This window comes from Leuciscus leuciscus, assembly GCF_965113295.1.
Source record: "Leuciscus leuciscus genome assembly, chromosome: 6".
Classification (NCBI taxonomy): domain Eukaryota; kingdom Metazoa; phylum Chordata; class Actinopteri; order Cypriniformes; family Leuciscidae; genus Leuciscus; species Leuciscus leuciscus.
Genome location: NC_138730.1, coordinates 3,421,567 through 3,441,093, shown reverse-complemented (window position 1 = coordinate 3,441,093; position 19,527 = coordinate 3,421,567). Strand labels below are relative to the sequence as shown.

Sequence of the window (19,527 nt, the reverse complement as noted above, 5' to 3'; positions counted from 1 at the left end):
TGGTAAAGTTGGCACTTCAGCACTGCGTTGTCATCGGGTCCAGGCGAAGGTCCTTCGTCAGATCTGGATACGGCCTGGATCCGGCAGGCTGTGGGAAAACCTCGGGATAAACAAAGACACTAAAATTAGCGTAGACGCCATTCTTCTTATGATGTAACGAGTAGATCAGGATTTATGGGAAGTGTTCCCGGTTCCGGCTGACCAAATCTATGCAGCCTAACATTGAATTATAGAAGTCTATAATGTATTATGTGAATGCTAGTGTCTTTAATCTAGCTTTGAACTGACAGAGTGTGTCTGCTTCCCGGACAATGTTAGGAAGACTGTTCCAAAGTTTTGGTGCTAAATAGGAAAAGGATCTACCGCCAGCAGTCGATTTTGATATTCTAGGTATTACTAACTGGCCGGAATTTTGAGATCGCAATAGACGTGAAGGACTATAATGCGTTAAGAGCTCGCTCAAGTACTGCGGAGCTAAACCATTTAGTGCTTTGCAAGTAATTAGCAATATTTTAAAATGTATACGATGTTTAATAGGCAGCCAATGCAGTGTTGACAGAACCGGGCTAATATGGCCATACTTCCTGGTTCTGGTAAGAACTCGAGCTGCTGCGTTTTGAACTAGCTGTAGTTTGTTTATTAACCCTCTGAGGTCTGAGGGGTTTTTGGGGTCCTTGAGATGTTCTGACATGCCCTGACATTTGTGCTTTTTTCAGTTGCTTATAAACATATTAATGGCAAAGGTATAATTACACTCTATTTAGCACAAACAGGGCTACCATAATATGTGAGCAACATGCATGTACATGTTTGTATTTTTGAGAGAATAATGTTTATGCATGGTTATTGAAAAAACTAAAAACTAAAGTTTCTGAAATAAGGCCACAAAACACATACTAAATACGTGTAAATAAGACTTTTGACTAATTGATGTCTTTGCCTAGAATTTTTTCTTCAAAATGATGTGAAAATCATCCTGCCCTTATCATTCACATAACACAATACATTGATTTAAATCTTGTAAAACACTTTTTGTTTGTAAAGGCAATATGCGCAAGGGGCGTCAACCATTCAACAGCATCATGCATATGTAGTGGTTCACACCTCAGGAGACAATGGGGCCCGCATACTTAATGAGCCATTCATTCAGGTGTGTCACCTATAGCCACAAGAAAGAATGCAAGAGCAATATATATACAGTATATATATATATATATATTCTACCAAATTGGTTCACAGTTGGAAGCATGTCAATTTTTTTTTTTTTTAACAAATTTTGCTTGCAAATTGTATAATATCCAAGGAAAACATGTCTATTAATTGTGCAGTTAATTCTCATACTGTATTTTCAGTTTTGGAATATGTATCCTCTCCCCAAATATGTCAATAATAAAACACAATAAAAATTATTTAAAGAAAATGCTTATATTTACCTTTTAAAATTTGTTTACATCTACCTTGTAAATATATATATTTTTTTATTAAAAAGGTTACAATTACAACAACAATTGAAGTGTAATCTTTCTTTGTAAAAACTAAAGTATACATTTTATCATACATATTTCAAACTTCGAATATAGCCTACATTGACAAAACATACTATATTTAACATATTAGCAAAAATTGGCAAACAAAAGCTTATTTGAGGTGGCAGATATTTTACAGTAAAAATGTGTAATCTATCCAAAACTAAATAACGAAATGTTGTCTTTCATATGTCTGTAACATAGGTCTTTCGTTTTTATTATAAGGAATATAAATGTTAATTTGCAGTTTAATACGTTGCTTATACAAATACATTTTATTTCAACATATTTCAATCGATTTTACTCAGTATAGCTAAATAGTTTGCTAAAAGCAGATCATTTATTCACACACAGAAACGCAATTCAAATTTAAACCGTCTTTTTGCGAGTTGTGGTAAACAGCGCATCTCTGCGTTCATTCATTCACACAGAAACGCGATTTACTTGAGAATGAAAAAAAAAACTTACTACATTATTCCATCCGTTGCTCCTCGAAATACCAGCACTTCTGAGGTAAGTTTTCCATTATTATTATTCCTCACAGCGCTGCGAGACAGTGTAGACGACTACACTTATCTGAATAAACTTGATGTGTTTTCTCGAGCTGATATGGGGGCGTTCACAGTTTGTATGGGATCGTCTCAGTCATTTGCGTTTGAATAGCGCGCGCTCTCCGTGGGCGGGGCCGATTATAACGTAATGAGATGAGATGAGCTCGACTGGAATCGCTCTCTTTTAATACAGATTTCACAAGATGAAGATATTTGTTTTTTATATAAATTACTTCATTTAAAAGACTAGAATTCAAGCTTCATGCCTGTGTCTTTGTATGCCTGTTTGACTGAGTATTCGCTCAGTTATTGTTCATTTTGGGACGCGTTTCAGAATGGACTTCACTGGCAGAGAGAAGGCAGAACTCGCTTCGTGTTTATTTTTCTTTATTTGGCAAAAAGCACAACACTTTGTTTTTATTGTGAGTATACACAAAAATAATACACATTTAACAGAATCGATTGATGTATGAAACTCCTATGGAAAATCAAAGTCAACAGAGTATTTATGAGTTTCTTTTACATTGACAAAAAAAAAGCGAGCTGGTATCGCCGGCGATACCGTAGACCTCAGGGGGTTAAGCGTGCAGGGCAACCGTTTTTGGTACGTATCCTAGAGACAAAGACGAATTAATGATATTAAGAAGAGGATCTATGACCGCTGGGAGCATCTCTCCCCGTAGCTTAGTCGGAATAGGGTCTAACATACGTGTTGTCGATTTAGATGAATTAACGAGTTTGCAAAATTCTTCCTCTCCTATAGCAATAAATGAATCAAATTTTTCCTCAGGGAGACTACAATGCACTGCCTGATTCGATACTGTAGTAGACGATTGCATAGTTATAATTTTGTCCCTGATATTATCACTCTTATAAGTGAAGAAGTTCATAAAGTCATTACTGCTGTGTTGCTTGGAAACTTCTGGGCTTGAAGCTTTCTTTTTCGTTAGTTTAGCCACCGTTTCAAATAAATACCTAGGATTATGTTTATTTTCTTCTAATAGGGTTGAAAAATAAGCAGATCTAGCAGCTTTTAAGGCCTCTCTGTATGCAATCGAGCTCTCCTTCCATGAAATCCGAAATACCTCTAGTAAGGGAAACTAGGCTGTTCGTGGGAATTTTCCCATTCATTTAAGTTGCCATTGTCGGCCTAGGCACTCGGAGGTCCGCGTGCTCGAAATGGACGACACGAGCTGCTTAACCTAATGGTGACGTGGACGTTTTGTAAAATCGCATATAAAGTGGCCAAAATTACCATAAATTACCATAGGCCCTGTGTGGACGCCTCTGGGGGTGCCAGTGCACTACGGGGAGGTCCACCAAGTGCTTTTGGGGTCCGCCAACTACCTACTCTTCACCATAGTCCTCCTCAGTGCCACGAAGCACCTATTTTGACCCCTAACCACCTATCCTCTTCTTCATTGCCACGAAGTTCCTATGGGGTCCCCTGACCACCTACTCTTCACCATAGTCCTCCTCGTTGTCCACGAAGCACCTATTTTGACCCCTAACCACCTATCCTCTTCTTCATAGCCACGAAGTGCCTATGGGGTCCCCTGACCACCTAAACTTCACCATAGTCTTCCTCGTTGTCCACGAAGTGCCTATTTTGACCCCTAACCACCTATCCTCTTCTTCATTGCCACAAAGTGCCTATGGGGTCCCCTGACCACCTAAACTTCACCATAGTCTTCATCGTTGTCCACGAAGTGCCTATTTTGACCCCTAACCACCTATCCTCTTCTCCATTGCCACGAAGTGCCTATGGGGTCCCCTGACCACCTAAACTTCACCATAGTCTTCCTCAGTACCATGAAGTGCCTATTTTGACCACTAACCACCTATCCTCTTCTTCATTGCCACAAAGTGCCTATGATGCCCCCTGACCACCTAAACTTCACCATAGTCTTCCTCATAGTCCACGAAGTGCCTATTTTGACCCCTAACCACCAAGTGTTTTTTTGTGAGTGTGTGTAGACGTTCCCCTCTCTGTATTTTTTTGGGGGCCGTGTGACGCAGCTTTCTATGAAGTTTCGGGCCCATGGCACCTCCAGGGGCCAAACGAGGTTCAGAGTGGTCCGATTGCCCCGAAATTGACACATACGTCCCGTCACGGGCCCCTGGGACGGTGTCCAGAGTTCCGTGTCCCTCTGACCTTTTTTCGCGCTGATTGGCCACCAACAGCCCTATGGAATAAGTTGCAGGTGGGACGTCAAACAAACAGGGGCCAAAAGGGGTTGAAAGGTCGCAGCGACCCCAAATTCGACACGGTGGTAGTCCAGGGGCCCCCGGTTCTAGATACTGGATTTGGTGGTTCTAGATCGGTTCTAAGTATGTGTTTCAGCAAAACGACTTGATGGAATGGCCCGATCGGCCCGAAATTGACACATGCGTTTCGTCACGGGCCCCGGGGACGGGTTCTAGAGTTCCGTGTCCCCGTCCGCTCGTTTGGCCGGAAAAAGACCCCCTTGACCTGGAAGCGCCTGTGAAGTTTGAACTGAATAAGTTGCACGTGGGAGGGCGGAAACACAGGGGTCGAAAGGTCGCAGCGCCTCCAAATTCGCCACCCTGGTAGTCGAGGGGCCCCTGGTTCTAGATCCCGGATCGCAGGGTTCTAGATCGGTTCCAAGTGTGTCTTTTTGCAGTGCGAAATTCTCCTCCCTTTGGTTCACTTTGACCATATGTCTGTCTATGTGTGCGAGAGGGCCTGCATTAATTGGACCATGTGCTTCGTGAAAGGTGGACAGAAAGGTCCGATTGGCCCGAAATTGACGTATGCATTATGGACCATGGCAAGCAGACTTTTGGGACAAAAGGAGAACTAAAACGAGGATCAATATCGGCGTGGTGTTTTCGAGATGCCGAGAGCTCCACGTCCGTGACAAACTTCGACTTGACAGAGACGTCTTGCATGTACTTTATTAGACAGGTGAGCAAATGTACATAAAAGTAATCAATGTTATATAGCTCAACATGATGAAATGTTAGAATATGATCAGTATGTTATTCTAATGTTCATCTAGCTTACTGCTAGTCTCATACAGACAAACAAACACATAGAATAACATTATAACTTTCAACACACTCAAATGCAGTTTAGTGTGATAGTGTAGACCAAGTGAAACAGCGCTGCGTTACCTCACAAGTTTAATTCGCCAAATAAACTGACTTGTTAACCCTTTTCCACCAAGGCAGTGCTGGTGCTGGTTCGGAGCTAGAGCCTAGTTTCAAATCGGTTCTTTGTTTTTCGACACCCAAAGCACCAGCTCTGAACCAGGAAAAGTGGTTCTTAAGTAGCACCAAAACATTGCTGGTCTAGAAGTATGAACCACTTGCGTCAGGGGCTGGGGGCGGGGTTACCGTGACCAACAAGACAAACAGAAACTTGTCACCGCCATTTTTCAAATAGCAGCTAATCGAGCTAATAGCAGCTTGATTGTAATCTCCGTCTATGCAAGTTACGGCGAGCTGCACGAACACGTTGGATTCGCCGTGTTTGGATGCCGATGTAGGTTCGCAAAGCCATGAGCATCAATAGTAACGCAACGACCTCCATTGTTGATGGAAGGCTTGTTCGAGATGCATCGGAGCGGCACGGACCGATCGGAGCTGCGGGAGTGTTTGGAGAGCATACGACTCCTTGTGCTTTTGGATCGCTTTCGCAGTGCTTTGATGTCATGAGCCAATCGGTCTGCGAGAAGCCGAACCATCTCGAACAAGCCTGGTGTGTTTGTGTTTGGCGCTGCCACGCTAGCGTTGCTGGGCAACATGAGATGTATACAGTGACGTAAGATCTGGCTCTCTGGTGGCTCTTTGGCCTTGTGGAAAGGCAAACCGGATCTTAGAGAGCTCGTCAGTCGAACCAACTCCGGACTGGCTCTGGCTCTGAACTGGCACCCGGCTCATGCTGGTGGAAAAGGGGTATGTGTGAGTATTAATTCAGCACTTGCGGGTAGATCGGTAGAAGGAAATGTCCTTATTCCTTTATATCTGCGGGACTCGCATGTGGCGCTGATATCTGTCTCTCATTAGCAATCGCGACCTGCTTCATACCACAGTCATGTTAAAAACATCAATGTATTCACTCATCCATAAACATTATTAGATCCTTCGGCATGACGACAAGTTCCATAATTCCGCTTATGCGTCATCAACCTACACCTTTTTTATTGTAAGAGGTTAGAAAGCCTGGTTAGTACCTGGATGGGAGACCTCCTGAGAAAACCAGGTTGCTGCTGGAAGAGGTGTTCGTGAGGCCAGCAGGGGGTGCTCACCCTTGGTCTATGTGGGAGCTAACGCCCCAGTGTAGTGATCGGGACACTATACTGTCAAAGAGCACCATCCTTCCAATGAGACGTTAAACCGAGGTCCTGACTCTCTTTAAAATCCCAGGATGTCCTTCGAAAAAGAGTAGGGGTGTAACCCCGGCATCCTGGCCAAATTTGCCCCTTGGCCTCTGTCCATCATGGCCTCCTAATCATCCCCATACACTGATTGGCTTCATCACTGTCTCCTCTCCACCATTAAGCTGGTGTGTGGTGGGCGTTCTGGCGCAATATGGCTGCCGTCGCATCATCCAGGTGGATGCTGCACATTGGTGGTGGTTGAGGATATTCCCCCTTCCATGTAAAGCGCTTTGAGTACCCAGAAAAGCGCTATATAAATGTAACGAATTATTATTATTATTAAAATGTAGATGCAGAATATAACGCTTTAAAATATGGACACAATTTAAGTTCATTTACAGTGTGCAACAGACAGAAAAAAAGTTTTACAATATGGTTACCATTTTAAATTTTCCTCTTATTGAATTTTTGTTAGCCTATTTGTTGTTGCATGTGTTGTAGTTCCATTTGTAATATGTTGTAGAATTCATTAAAGGGGTCATATAATGTCTTTTTTGTACAAGCTAATATGATTCTTTAGGGTCTAAATTAAAAGTTTGTAATATAGTTTAATTAAAAATTCTCATTAGTATTGTAAGAAAACACTAATTTTACCTGGTCAAAAACAGCTCTGTTTTCAGCACGCCGTTTAAGTGCATGGGTCTTTAAATGATAATGAGCTTTGCTCACGTACCCCGCCCCTCTGTTCTGTGCGTACACCGTTTGTAACACAATAACACAATAACCATAACGCGTTGTTCATTATAAACATGGGATTATGAATTATATTGAGAACGTCATACATAGAAAACATGGCGTAATGTACCCTGAGTGTAAAAATAGCCGCATTCATCGTGAAGCGTGCAAGCGATTTGCAAAGATTAATATAAAGATTAATATAAAGGTTAATAAAACGTTACACTCACTTCAGTTCTTCTGAAGGTGCAGCAGGAACACGAATAGTTGGTACCGATCCTTTTTTCAGGAGCAGCTTCTTAGCAAATAACCAGCTTTTTACTGACCTCGTTTGTAAAGCAGTCTGGTGTGTGAAATGATTCGCGCAAACATGAAAGCATTGATGTTGATCGTGGGGAATATTCCCTTCGAAAACAAACTCGGCCACTGCGTCTTCAGCGGTTCGGATTTAGGAACATCAATATGACTGCTGTGTTCGTTATTGCACCCAAGAACAGAACACCACAATCGCTTAGACGCCATTCTGCTCAGTGCTCCAGCTATCAACAATGAACGCGCCGGTTGGCGCATGCTATGATTGACAGCTCGCTCACGAGGGCGCGAGGGCGGGTCTCTGTTGAAACGCTGCTGTCAATCAACCATCGTGGGAGGGGCGTCGATTTTGTGACGTCACAAAATCGAACAGCTTGATTTGAGATGGGAGGAAACATATAAGAAGATTTTAAAAAAATCACTGGATGGATTTTTATCATTTTATGATGGTTGTGTACAGGCACTGCCAACACACATTTCAGTACAATCAATTGTAAAAGTGCATGTACCATTATATGACCCCTTTAAGATATCTGATAATCACATTTCATACAATTTCATGTCAACATAACATGTTCTAGTTGTTTTGAACTTTACACATGCATTGAGTGAACTGATGAGTATTACTCATCATAGCCTATCTATGTGCTTTTGGGACTGTTAAATATGCGGTGGAATATGTTTGTCTGATGTGTTAATAAATCATGTGTTTTTAAGATCCAGGATCATTTTTGATAAATTAGGGATGGGTCACATTACCTGAAAAGAAATTTGTCTGGAGTGCATGATCTCAAAATGTTTATTGGTATATACCTTGCAAATAACACATATCAACTGTATTCAAAATGAAATATTAAAGTCGGACCTTAAAGTTAACAAAAGTAGTAAAAAGAAATAAACATCTAGGTACTGAATCTAAATGACACGTTTAACAAAAAGTGTCCCACCTTACCTGCATTCAATCAATCGATTTTAACATCGATGCCATAGAAGAATCATTCCCTTAGAAATTTTTACTTCTGCCTTCAAAGACAATTAAATAACAGTCCAATTGCATGTGTAATTGTCAGGCTTGGTACATCAGAGTCTGTAGAAATGGTTTCTTGAAAAAGAAGAACTGTCAGCTATTCACTTATGTGAGATGAATATCTGCTATAAGAAGTGGTGTCAAGCATGAACGTCAAGTGGAATTGTACACTAAGAATAAATGAGTCACAAATGAGCCAACAAATGAAGAGAAGAGGAATCTATGGCAGTACTTCTTTTAATAAACACAAAACAATGGACATAATCTACACTGGAGAACACATTGTGCAATGCAAGACAAAGAACTGAATAAACTGAGTGCTATATATAAACAGGCAAACAAAGGGAGCTAAATGAAACACAGGTGAACTTAATTAGTGACTAACAGACTATCATGGTTAACTTGTAGCTCAACATGAGTTCCTAAAAGAGCAGCCAAAAGTGTGATTGCAAAGGAACATTCTCTCAACCCCAGGTCAGGACTGCACACAGATTAAGTGTTGTAGTATTTTTGTGACTGCAATATTCAGGCTCCACACGGATTGAAGACAACTTTTCAGGTGATGCACCTTTGCTGTTTTAGGCTTGTGTTTTTTTTTTTTCTCCATCAACTGACTTGATTTAGTAGGCTACAACAACAAAAAAGTTAAAGCAAAAGTATAGATATTGTCTTTTATTTTACCTGTCCTTGTGAAGAAGTACACTTTAGCATGCTTTAAAGAAGAGTACATATTATTGAAAATAAACCTATAAAAAAATATATACTTGAGTGCAAGAATGAAATGTAGTTTTCAGACTTAATTGCATGCTTATGCATATTTTAAATGTATATTAAGCAGTCCTTTGTTTGACTGAAGTACATCTTTATTTGTAATCCATTTCATAATTACTTGTATTGTCTTTGAAATATGGTTAAAGTGCACTGCTGAATGTACTGATATTTACTGTGCATTTATGGTCAACTAAAATATATTTTAATATAATTTATATTTCATCTTATGTAATGCATTTAAAAATATACATGCAATGAAACATTAACTTTATATTTAATATTGAATAACATGTAGGCTAAAGCAGATCAAATTAAGTCTACTTCTTTAAAGCACAACAACATTTTTTTTAAAGGAGAACTCGGTAACTCTAGCGAACTCTTGTCACTTCTTCGCTGATTTTCCCTTTTGTTGTCGCATGTTTTCCCCACGAGCTCCCCCTACAGCTGTGGGGGGGTGTATATTTCACAACACAGTCGTAAAAAACTCACTTGCGGCGGCCTCCTCCCCCTCTCTACCGCTGCTCATGTGCGTTTGTTTTGATCGGAGCAAGCCAACTGTATCGCGTGGAGCTATGTCTACCGAGGTGGGTCATCTGGTAATACATCATACATGCGTGTGTGTTTATGTCGAATTGCCGTAAAGCAATTTGTGTTTCGCGCTCGTTCTCGTTCTAGTTCTCGCTTATCACGAGACTTCCAATTTCTAACTTGCCGGGACGGTAGTGTTGCAAGTTGCAAGGTTGGTTTTCCGCCTGGGAACGCTGGGGGGAGCGGGGAAAGTCACCAATATCACCAGAACAGGGTGTTTAACCATCCAAATGATTTCTAGACAGTTTTATTAAGTTAAAAAAGTTACCAAGTTCTCCTTTAAAACATAATGTACTTTTAGGGCGCTTTCACACTGGCAGTTTAGTGCGGACCGGGGCACGGTTCGCATGAAAAATCGCTAATGTGAACGCTGTCATCGGACCCGGGTGCGCACTAGAGTACCGAACCCGAGACTACCTGGAGGAGGTGGTCTGAGCTCGGTTGCTCCCGAACCGTGGCGCGGTTCGCGTTAATGTGCAAGCAACACGGACTCGGGTGCGCGCTTGTTCAGGAAGTATAGTATCCCGCGCATGCGTATCACTGTCGATATCATTGTTTCCTCACACACGACAACCATGAGTGGCAGGGGAACGTTGTGAAACACGGCGTCCCCTGGATATGTGCTGAATTACACCATGTAATGAACATAAACGTAGTTGTCTCTCACTATGTTGCGCATAATAGCACCAAAAAAACAGACAAATTACAGCTATGCTCAGTCGAGTTGTATTCTCCATGCATTTTCCGTGTGCGTTTGCGATGACGTAAGATCACTGCAAACGCACCTGGGTTCGATACAACTAATTGAGTGTGAAACCAGACCAACGCTGCGGGGGGCGCCGGGAACTAGCGCACTCGGGTTCGGACCGCAGCAAACGAACCCAGAGGAAAAACGCCCTTAAAGTAAAACTCTTAGTTTGACATTACTTTTTTTTCTTTTTTTCTTTTTGTGTACATGTACTTAATGTCTCTCCTGCCAGCAGAAGCGCTATGATAGCCACCAGAGGGCACTTCTCCCTAGACCTTTTCCATTTCCATAAACCTTTGCCTGCATTACATCCACCTGTATGTCATTGGTTTGTTCATGTTTGTGTGTATATATCATAAGCACTTTGGCTGGCAGGTGTGACACTTAAGTGGCTTTTTATAATTCATCAATGTTATTATCTGCAAGTGGACCTACAGGGTTTTTTATTATTATTATTGTATTTTCAAGATACTACAGGTACACATCCAATGCCAATAAGTGCTTCTTTTTTTTTCACAAGGGTACATAGCAATGCAAAAATTATAGAGTTTTCCAGACAGCAACATGGTGTCGGCCCAGATCCAGCCCACATCTGGTACACATGGATTACACACGGCCCAGATGTGGGCCGACACTATGTTGCTGTCTGGGATATGGTTTTCCGTTGCAAACTAATCTGGTTGTGCTATTTTACCTAATGCAACTTCCATTCTCAAAGCTCCCTGCAACAAAGCATTGACCTTTTATCAAAAATATTACATTCTTAAACCAAACGGCATGATTTCACTGAATCCACTCTTCATTGTAGGCTTTAAAGATCAACATGGAGAAAATCATCCTAATATTCCCTCTGATATTGCTGGTGCTGCATATACAAGGAGGAGAGTTCTCCAAAGATCCAGTTTGTTTGCCTGCCGAAGCTCCACAGCCGGAAGTCGTGGAGTTCGACAACACAATCTATGCCACTTGTGAAGTAACTCCCAGCCCCAATTTGCCACGTAACCAGCCAAAGATCTTTGGGCAAATCCTCTTCAAGCAGGTCTTCCCCAATGGAGATTTAGAAGTGAAAATCAACCTCCGTGGTTTGCCTGCCAACGATCATCAAGAGCGTGCCATGCACGTCCATCGGTATGGAGACCTGAGTCAAGGCAGCATCACTGTTGGTCCTCATTACAATCCAAACGGCGTTGACCACCCTCCTGGAGACCTGGGCAACTTTGCTTCCAAGCAAGGAGTTATAAGGCAGTCCCTGACGCTTCCAGACGCCAAGCTCTTTGGGCCTTATTCCATTCTGGGACGTGCGGTGGTGGTTCATGAGAAGGAGGATGATCCGGGAATGGATTCAGATGAGGAGAGTGCTGGACAGATAATTGCTTTGGGTGTGATTGGTATTACTACTCCAAGTCTGTGGCAGAAGACTGAAGTGCCCCCCAAGGAAAAATGTGGAGGTAGATTCAAATAGGATAATCATGATTTTCCTTGTGTATTCTTTGTATGTGTCCTACATTAAAGTATATTTCATAAAATGAACATTCCCATGTTTGTTTTTGTTTTGTTTTTTCTCTTGGTCTTTTCAGAGGCTTTTTGGCCATAGCTTCCAATAGTAAATGCACTCTTAAAAATAAATGTAGGGTGAATGCAGGTAAAGTGGGCCGTTTAGTTTGATTTACTGTGCTCAATGGGTTAACACTTTTAAGAGCATGACAATGGCCTTTAATTAAAGATCCACTATTTCTTTAAATTATCAAATGGTTTTGGTTGATGCAATATGACACTGGAGGGTGTGGCTACATCTCAGGGGAGGACACCCTTATTGTTGAAGGTAGACATAACCTCTGACATAAGATTTTATTAAATATGATAAACGTATAATTTAAGGTAACAGAGATTGTTTTGGCTTTATAGTGGTTCTTAATAAAGTTATTTTCCAGCTAAAGTTAGTTTCGATTGATTCGCTTCCGTCGCAACGATCATTTGTTATTAAATTAGGGGCCGCCAAGACGACACCATTCTCTCTACACAGACTATAAACGAGAACCTGTGAGAAACGCTGATGGCGTTCACATGCGCATTAAGAATTGGTTCTATAGTTATGTGCGTTTCAATATATGTGCGCAGGTTTGGAATTCCCTACAAACCAAGCCTAAATAAAGTACTGGTCTTTCCTTTATAAATTTTGATACAGTATTTTATTGTATCACTTCGGGGTAGGTACGCAAAATGAATTTCTCGCCAACGCTTTAACTGTAGAGTGGTAAAGTTGGCACTTCAGCACTGCGTTGTCATCGGGTCCAGGCGAAGGTCCTTCGTCAGATCTGGATACGGCCTGGATCCGGCAGGCTGTGGGAAAACCTCGGGATAAACAAAGACACTAAAATTAGCGTAGACGCCATTCTTCTTATGATGTAACGAGTAGATCAGGATTTATGGGAAGTGTTCCCGGTTCCGGCTGACCAAATCTATGCAGCCTAACATTGAATTATAGAAGTCTATAATGTATTATGTGAATGCTAGTGTCTTTAATCTAGCTTTGAACTGACAGAGTGTGTCTGCTTCCCGGACAATGTTAGGAAGACTGTTCCAAAGTTTTGGTGCTAAATAGGAAAAGGATCTACCGCCAGCAGTCGATTTTGATATTCTAGGTATTACTAACTGGCCGGAATTTTGAGATCGCAATAGACGTGAAGGACTATAATGCGTTAAGAGCTCGCTCAAGTACTGCGGAGCTAAACCATTTAGTGCTTTGCAAGTAATTAGCAATATTTTAAAATGTATATGATGTTTAATAGGCAGCCAATGCAGTGTTGACAGAACCGGGCTAATATGGCCATACTTCCTGGTTCTGGTAAGAACTCGAGCTGCTGCGTTTTGAACTAGCTGTAGTTTGTTTATTAAGCGTGCAGGGCAACCGTTTTTGGTACGTATCCTAGAGACAAAGACGAATTAATGATATTAAGAAGAGGATCTATGACCGCTGGGAGCATCTCTCCCCGTAGCTTAGTCGGAATAGGGTCTAACATACGTGTTGTCGATTTAGATGAATTAACGAGTTTGCAAAATTCTTCCTCTCCTATAGCAATAAATGAATCAAATTTTTCCTCAGGGAGACTACAATGCACTGCCTGATTCGATACTGTAGTAGACGATTGCATAGTTATAATTTTGTCCCTGATATTATCACTCTTATAAGTGAAGAAGTTCATAAAGTCATTACTGCTGTGTTGCTTGGAAACTTCTGGGCTTGAAGCTTTCTTTTTCGTTAGTTTAGCCACCGTTTCAAATAAATACCTAGGATTATGTTTATTTTCTTCTAATAGGGTTGAAAAATAAGCAGATCTAGCAGCTTTTAAGGCCTCTCTGTATGCAATCGAGCTCTCCTTCCATGAAATCCGAAATACCTCTAGTAAGGGAAACTAGGCTGTTCGTGGGAATTTTCCCATTCATTTAAGTTGCCATTGTCGGCCTAGGCACTCGGAGGTCCGCGTGCTCGAAATGGACGACACGAGCTGCTTAACCTAATGGTGACGTGGACGTTTTGTAAAATCGCATATAAAGTGGCCAAAATTACCATAAATTACCATAGGCCCTGTGTGGACGCCTCTGGGGGTGCCAGTGCACTACGGGGAGGTCCACCAAGTGCTTTTGGGGTCCGCCCAAGGGCGCCGTAAAGGGGTGGAAGGTTAGGACGATTCTAAGGGCCCAGGCTGATTTAGGGCCCAGAAGAGCAGACCCCCTTTTTCTTTTCTTAGTTCTTTTCTCTTTTTTATACATACATTAAATGTGCTAGGGCCCCTCATGCACTAAATGTGTATTTTGTACGTTTTGACCATAGATTTAATATTTAAAAAACAAATAATGTATACTGTTTCAGTCACACCCCTCCCCCTCACAATGGTTCATTCCACCTGCGCTGTCCGAGCTACGATCGCTAGTGTAGCGTCTCTTGCTTATTGCACTTGCTATGATGCAGCGCAGACAGTGACACACGCAGGCATGTCACATCAAAAGTGAGGGCATCAAAAACGGAAAGAGAAGATAGAGAACGCCGAAGTTGACAGTATGTCACACAGTTTTTCAAAAAGAAAGGTAGCTTGCCCTATTCCTGTATTCCAAAACTTTCAGAGTTAGGCTACTTATTTTTGTTGCTACATGACCTGCTTTTATCTAGCTAGCTTAGTAAAATAATTACTGAATTATGATTTACATCCAACAATAATAACATCTCTGCTATCTCCGGGTTATCATGTCTCGTAGACACAGATTCAGCGGCTGCTGCACACCCACGTCCTCCTTCCCCCACGTCCCCCGTCCCCGTCTCATGGTGCGTTCACACCGGACGCGAATAGCGCGTCAGGCGCGAGTGATTTCAATGTTAAGTCCATGCAAAGACGCGTTGTAATTTCGTTTCAAACTTTTGTTTTTACGCGCGTCAATTTCGCTCTTGACGCGCGAATTAACACAAAGTGGTCAAGCGTATAACTAGACGCGGCAGGCGCGAATTTGACGCGCTATTCGCGTCCGGTGTGAACGCACAGTCAGCCGAACAAGGTGAGCCTGAGCGCGAAACTTCACGAAGATTGATTGAAGTCTCTAAACACGTCTTATCTACTGTGTTCGCCACATGATGATAACTTTACAAAACAAAAAGTAATCTACACGCTTCAAAAATTACAAAATCAGTTTACCGTGTGTGTGTCGTGTGTTCTGTGAAGTGACAGTGCTGCTGCTGCTACGATCGATGCTGTCAAACTTGACGTTCTTAATATGAATAAAATGCCCCAGAAAAAATTATATAAAATTGAATAAAACATGTGTCTGTAGTAACCATTGGCTATAAGGAGTTTACAAAATAGATATTTTAATATTTTATATTAAGAAAACAAAATAATATGGTTATTACGTGTGTGTGTTTGACTTATACAGATGCAGAGTCAGCTTTATTGTCTGCACCTCGTATGCAACTATGCAATGTGCTATAAGTATCTTTTTTAAAGTATACAGGGCATGTTTATTGGGTTAAATTTTATCTGTAAAAAATGTAGGGGGCCCAGAAATGTTGGTTTCCATAGGGCCCAGAATTTCTGGCGGCACCCCTGGGTCCGCCAACTACCTACTCTTCACCATAGTCCTCCTCAGTGCCACGAAGCACCTATTTTGACCCCTAACCACCTATCCTCTTCTTCATTGCCACGAAGTTCCTATGGGGTCCCCTGACCTACTCTTCACCATAGTCCTCCTCGTTGTCCACGAAGCACCTATTTTGACCCCTAACCACCTATCCTCTTCTTCATAGCCACGAAGTGCCTATGGGGTCCCCTGACCACCTAAACTTCACCATAGTCTTCCTCGTTGTCCACGAAGTGCCTATTTTGACCCCTAACCACCTATCCTCTTCTTCATTGCCACAAAGTGCCTATGGGGTCCCCTGACCACCTAAACTTCACCATAGTCTTCCTCGTTGTCCACGAAGTGCCTATTTTGACCCCTAACCACCTATCCTCTTCTTCATTGCCACAAAGTGCCTATGGGGTCCCCTGACCACCTAAACTTCACCATAGTCTTCCTCGTTGTCCACGAAGTGCCTATTTTGACCCCTAACCACCTATCCTCTTCTCCATTGCCACGAAGTGCCTATGGGGTCCCCTGACCACCTAAACTTCACCATAGTCTTCCTCAGTACCATGAAGTGCCTATTTTGACCACTAACCACCTATCCTCTTCTTCATTGCCACAAAGTGCCTATGATGCCCCCTGACCACCTAAACTTCACCATAGTCTTCCTCTTAGTCCACGAAGTGCCTATTTTGACCCCTAACCACCAAGTGTTTTTTTGTGAGTGTGTGTAGACGTTCCCCTCTCTGTATGTTTTTGGGGGCCGTGTGACGCAGCTTTCTATGAAGTTTCGGGCCCATGGCACCTCCAGGGGCCAAACGAGGTTCAGAGTGGTCCGATTGCCCCGAAATTGACACATACGTCCCGTCACGGGCCCCTGGGACGGTGTCCAGAGTTCCGTGTCCCTCTGACCTTTTTTCGCGCTAAATGGCCACCAACAGCCCTATGGAATAAGTTGCAGGTGGGACGTCAAACAAACAGGGGCCAAAAGGGGTCGAAAGGTCGCAGCGACCCCAAATTCGACACGGTGGTAGTCCAGGGGCCCCCGGTTCTAGATACTGGATTTGGTGGTTCTAGATCGGTTCTAAGTATGTGTTTCAGCAAAACGACTTGATGGAAAGGCCCGATCGGCCTGAAATTGACACATGCGTTTCGTCACGGGCCCCGGGGACGGGTTCTAGAGTTCCGTGTCCCCGTCCGCTCGTTTGGCCGGAAAAAGACCCCCTTGACCTGGAAGCGCCTGTGAAGTTTGAACTGAATAAGTTGCACGTGGGAGGGCGGAAACACAGGGGTCGAAAGGTCGCAGCGCCTCCATATTCGCCACCCTGGTAGTCGAGGGGCCCCCGGTTCTAGATCCCGGGTCGCAGGGTTCTAGATCGGTTCCAAGTGTGTCTTTTTGCAGTGCGAAATTCTCCTCCCTTTGGTTCACTTTGACCATATGTCTGTCTATGTGTGCGAGAGGGCCTGCATTAATTGGACCATGTGCTTCGTGAAAGGTGGACAGAAAGGTCCGATTGGCCCGAAATTGACGTATGCATTATGGACCATGGCAAGCAGACTTTTGGGACAAAAGGAGAACTAAAACGAGGATCAATATCGGCGTGGTGTTTTCGAGATGCCGAGAGCTCCACGTCCGTGACAAACTTCGACTTGACAGAGACGTCTTGCATGTACTTTATTAGACAGGTGAGCAAATGTACATAAAAGTAATCAATGTTATATAGCTCAACATGATGAAATGTTAGAATATGATCAGTATGTTATTCTAATGTTCATCTAGCTTACTGCTAGTCTCATACAGACAAACAAACACATAGAATAACATTATAACTTTCAACACACTCAAATGCAGTTTAGTGTGATAGTGTAGACCAAGTGAAACAGCGCTGCGTTACCTCACAAGTTTAATTCGCCAAATAAACTGACTTGTTAACCCTTTTCCACCAAGGCAGTGCTGGTGCTGGTTCGGAGCTAGAGCCTAGTTTCAAATCGGTTCTTTGTTTTTCGACACCCAAAGCACCAGCTCTGAACCAGGAAAAGTGGTTCTTAAGTAGCACCAAAACATTGCTGGTCTAGAAGTATGAACCACTTGCGTCAGGGGCTGGGGGCGGGGTTACCGTGACCAACAAGACAAACAGAAACTTGTCACCGCCATTTTTCAAATAGCAGCTAATCGAGCTAATAGCAGCTTGATTGTAATCTCCGTCTATGCAAGTTACGGCGAGCTGCACGAACACGTTGGATTCGCCGTGTTTGGATGCCGATGTAGGTTCGCAAAGCCATGAGCATCAATAGTAACGCAACGACCTCCATTGTTGATGGAAGGCTTGTTCGAGATGCATCGGAGCGGCACGGACCGATCGGAGCTGCGGGAGTGTTTGGAGAGCATACGACTCCTTGTGCTTTTGGATCGCTTTCGCAGTGCTTTGATGTCATGAGCCAATCGGTCTGCGAGAAGCCGAACCATCTCGAACAAGCCTGGTGTGTTTGTGTTTGGCGCTGCCACGCTAGCGTTGCTGGGCAACATGAGATGTATACAGTGACGTAAGATCTGGCTCTCTGGTGGCTCTTTGGCCTTGTGGAAAGGCAAACCGGATCTTAGAGAGCTCGTCAGTCGAACCAACTCCGGACTGGCTCTGGCTCTGAACTGGCACCCGGCTCATGCTGGTGGAAAAGGGGTATGTGTGAGTATTAATTCAGCACTTGCGGGTAGATCGGTAGAAGGAAATGTCCTTATTCCTTTATATCTGCGGGACTCGCATGTGGCGCTGATATCTGTCTCTCATTAGCAATCGCGACCTGCTTCATACCACAGTCATGTTAAAAACATCAATGTATTCACTCATCCATAAACATTATTAGATCCTTCGGCATGACGACAAGTTCCATAATTCCGCTTATGCGTCATCAACCTACACCTTTTTTATTGTAAGAGGTTAGAAAGCCTGGTTAGTACCTGGATGGGAGACCTCCTGAGAAAACCAGGTTGCTGCTGGAAGAGGTGTTCGTGAGGCCAGCAGGGGGTGCTCACCCTTGGTCTATGTGGGAGCTAACGCCCCAGTGTAGTGATCGGGACACTATACTGTCAAAGAGCACCATCCTTCCAATGAGACGTTAAACCGAGGTCCTGACTCTCTTTAACCCTCTGAGGTCGACAAACGCGCCCGCGCGTTTTGCTGGATTTTTTTCAGTTCAGTTCAAAAGAAATTAATTTTGCTCTGTTGACTTTGATATTACAAGCAAGTTTCATACATCAATCGATTCTGTTAAATGTGTATTATTTTTGTGTATACTCACAATAAAAACAAACTGTTGTGCTTTTTGCCAAATAAAGAAAAATAAACGTGATGCGAGTTCTGCCTTCTCTCTGTCAGTGAAGACCATTCTGAAACGCGTCCGAAAATGAACAATAACTCAGCGAATACTGAGTCAAACAGGCATACAGTCACACAGGCATGAAGCTTGAATTCTCTTCTTTAAAATGAGGTAATTTATATAAAAAAAAAATATTCTCATCTTGTGAAATCTGTGTTAAAAGAGAGCGATTCCAGTCGAGCTCATTAGAGCTCATTCAAAGGTAATGTGACTCCGCCCACGGAGAGCGCGCGCTATTCAAACGCAAATTACTGAGGCAAACCTGTGAACGCCCCCCATATCAGCTCGAGGAAACACAAGTTTAATCATATCATTGTAGCCTACGTGTTTACACCATCTGGCAGCGATTTGTTGTAATTGTAACCTTTTTAATAAAAAAATATATTTACAAGGTAGATGTAAACAAACTATTAAAAGGTAAATATAAGCCTTTTCT

At 42.7% G+C, this 19,527-nt stretch overlaps 2 protein-coding genes across 12 annotated transcripts in view; both read left to right on the top strand.

Moving 5' to 3' along the window:
• Nucleotides 1–19,527, top strand: part of LOC309501916 (NACHT, LRR and PYD domains-containing protein 12-like) — a 124,456-nt gene that overhangs the window by 78,735 nt on the left and 26,194 nt on the right. The gene's annotated exons all lie outside the window — the stretch shown is intronic.
• On the top strand, nt 11,195–12,134 carry LOC309502015 (extracellular superoxide dismutase [Cu-Zn]-like). Its single transcript, XM_082174337.1, has one exon. It carries the CDS (start codon nt 11,428–11,430, stop codon nt 12,064–12,066), a length of 639 nt encoding a protein of 212 aa, XP_082030463.1. The 5' UTR covers nt 11,195–11,427; the 3' UTR covers nt 12,067–12,134.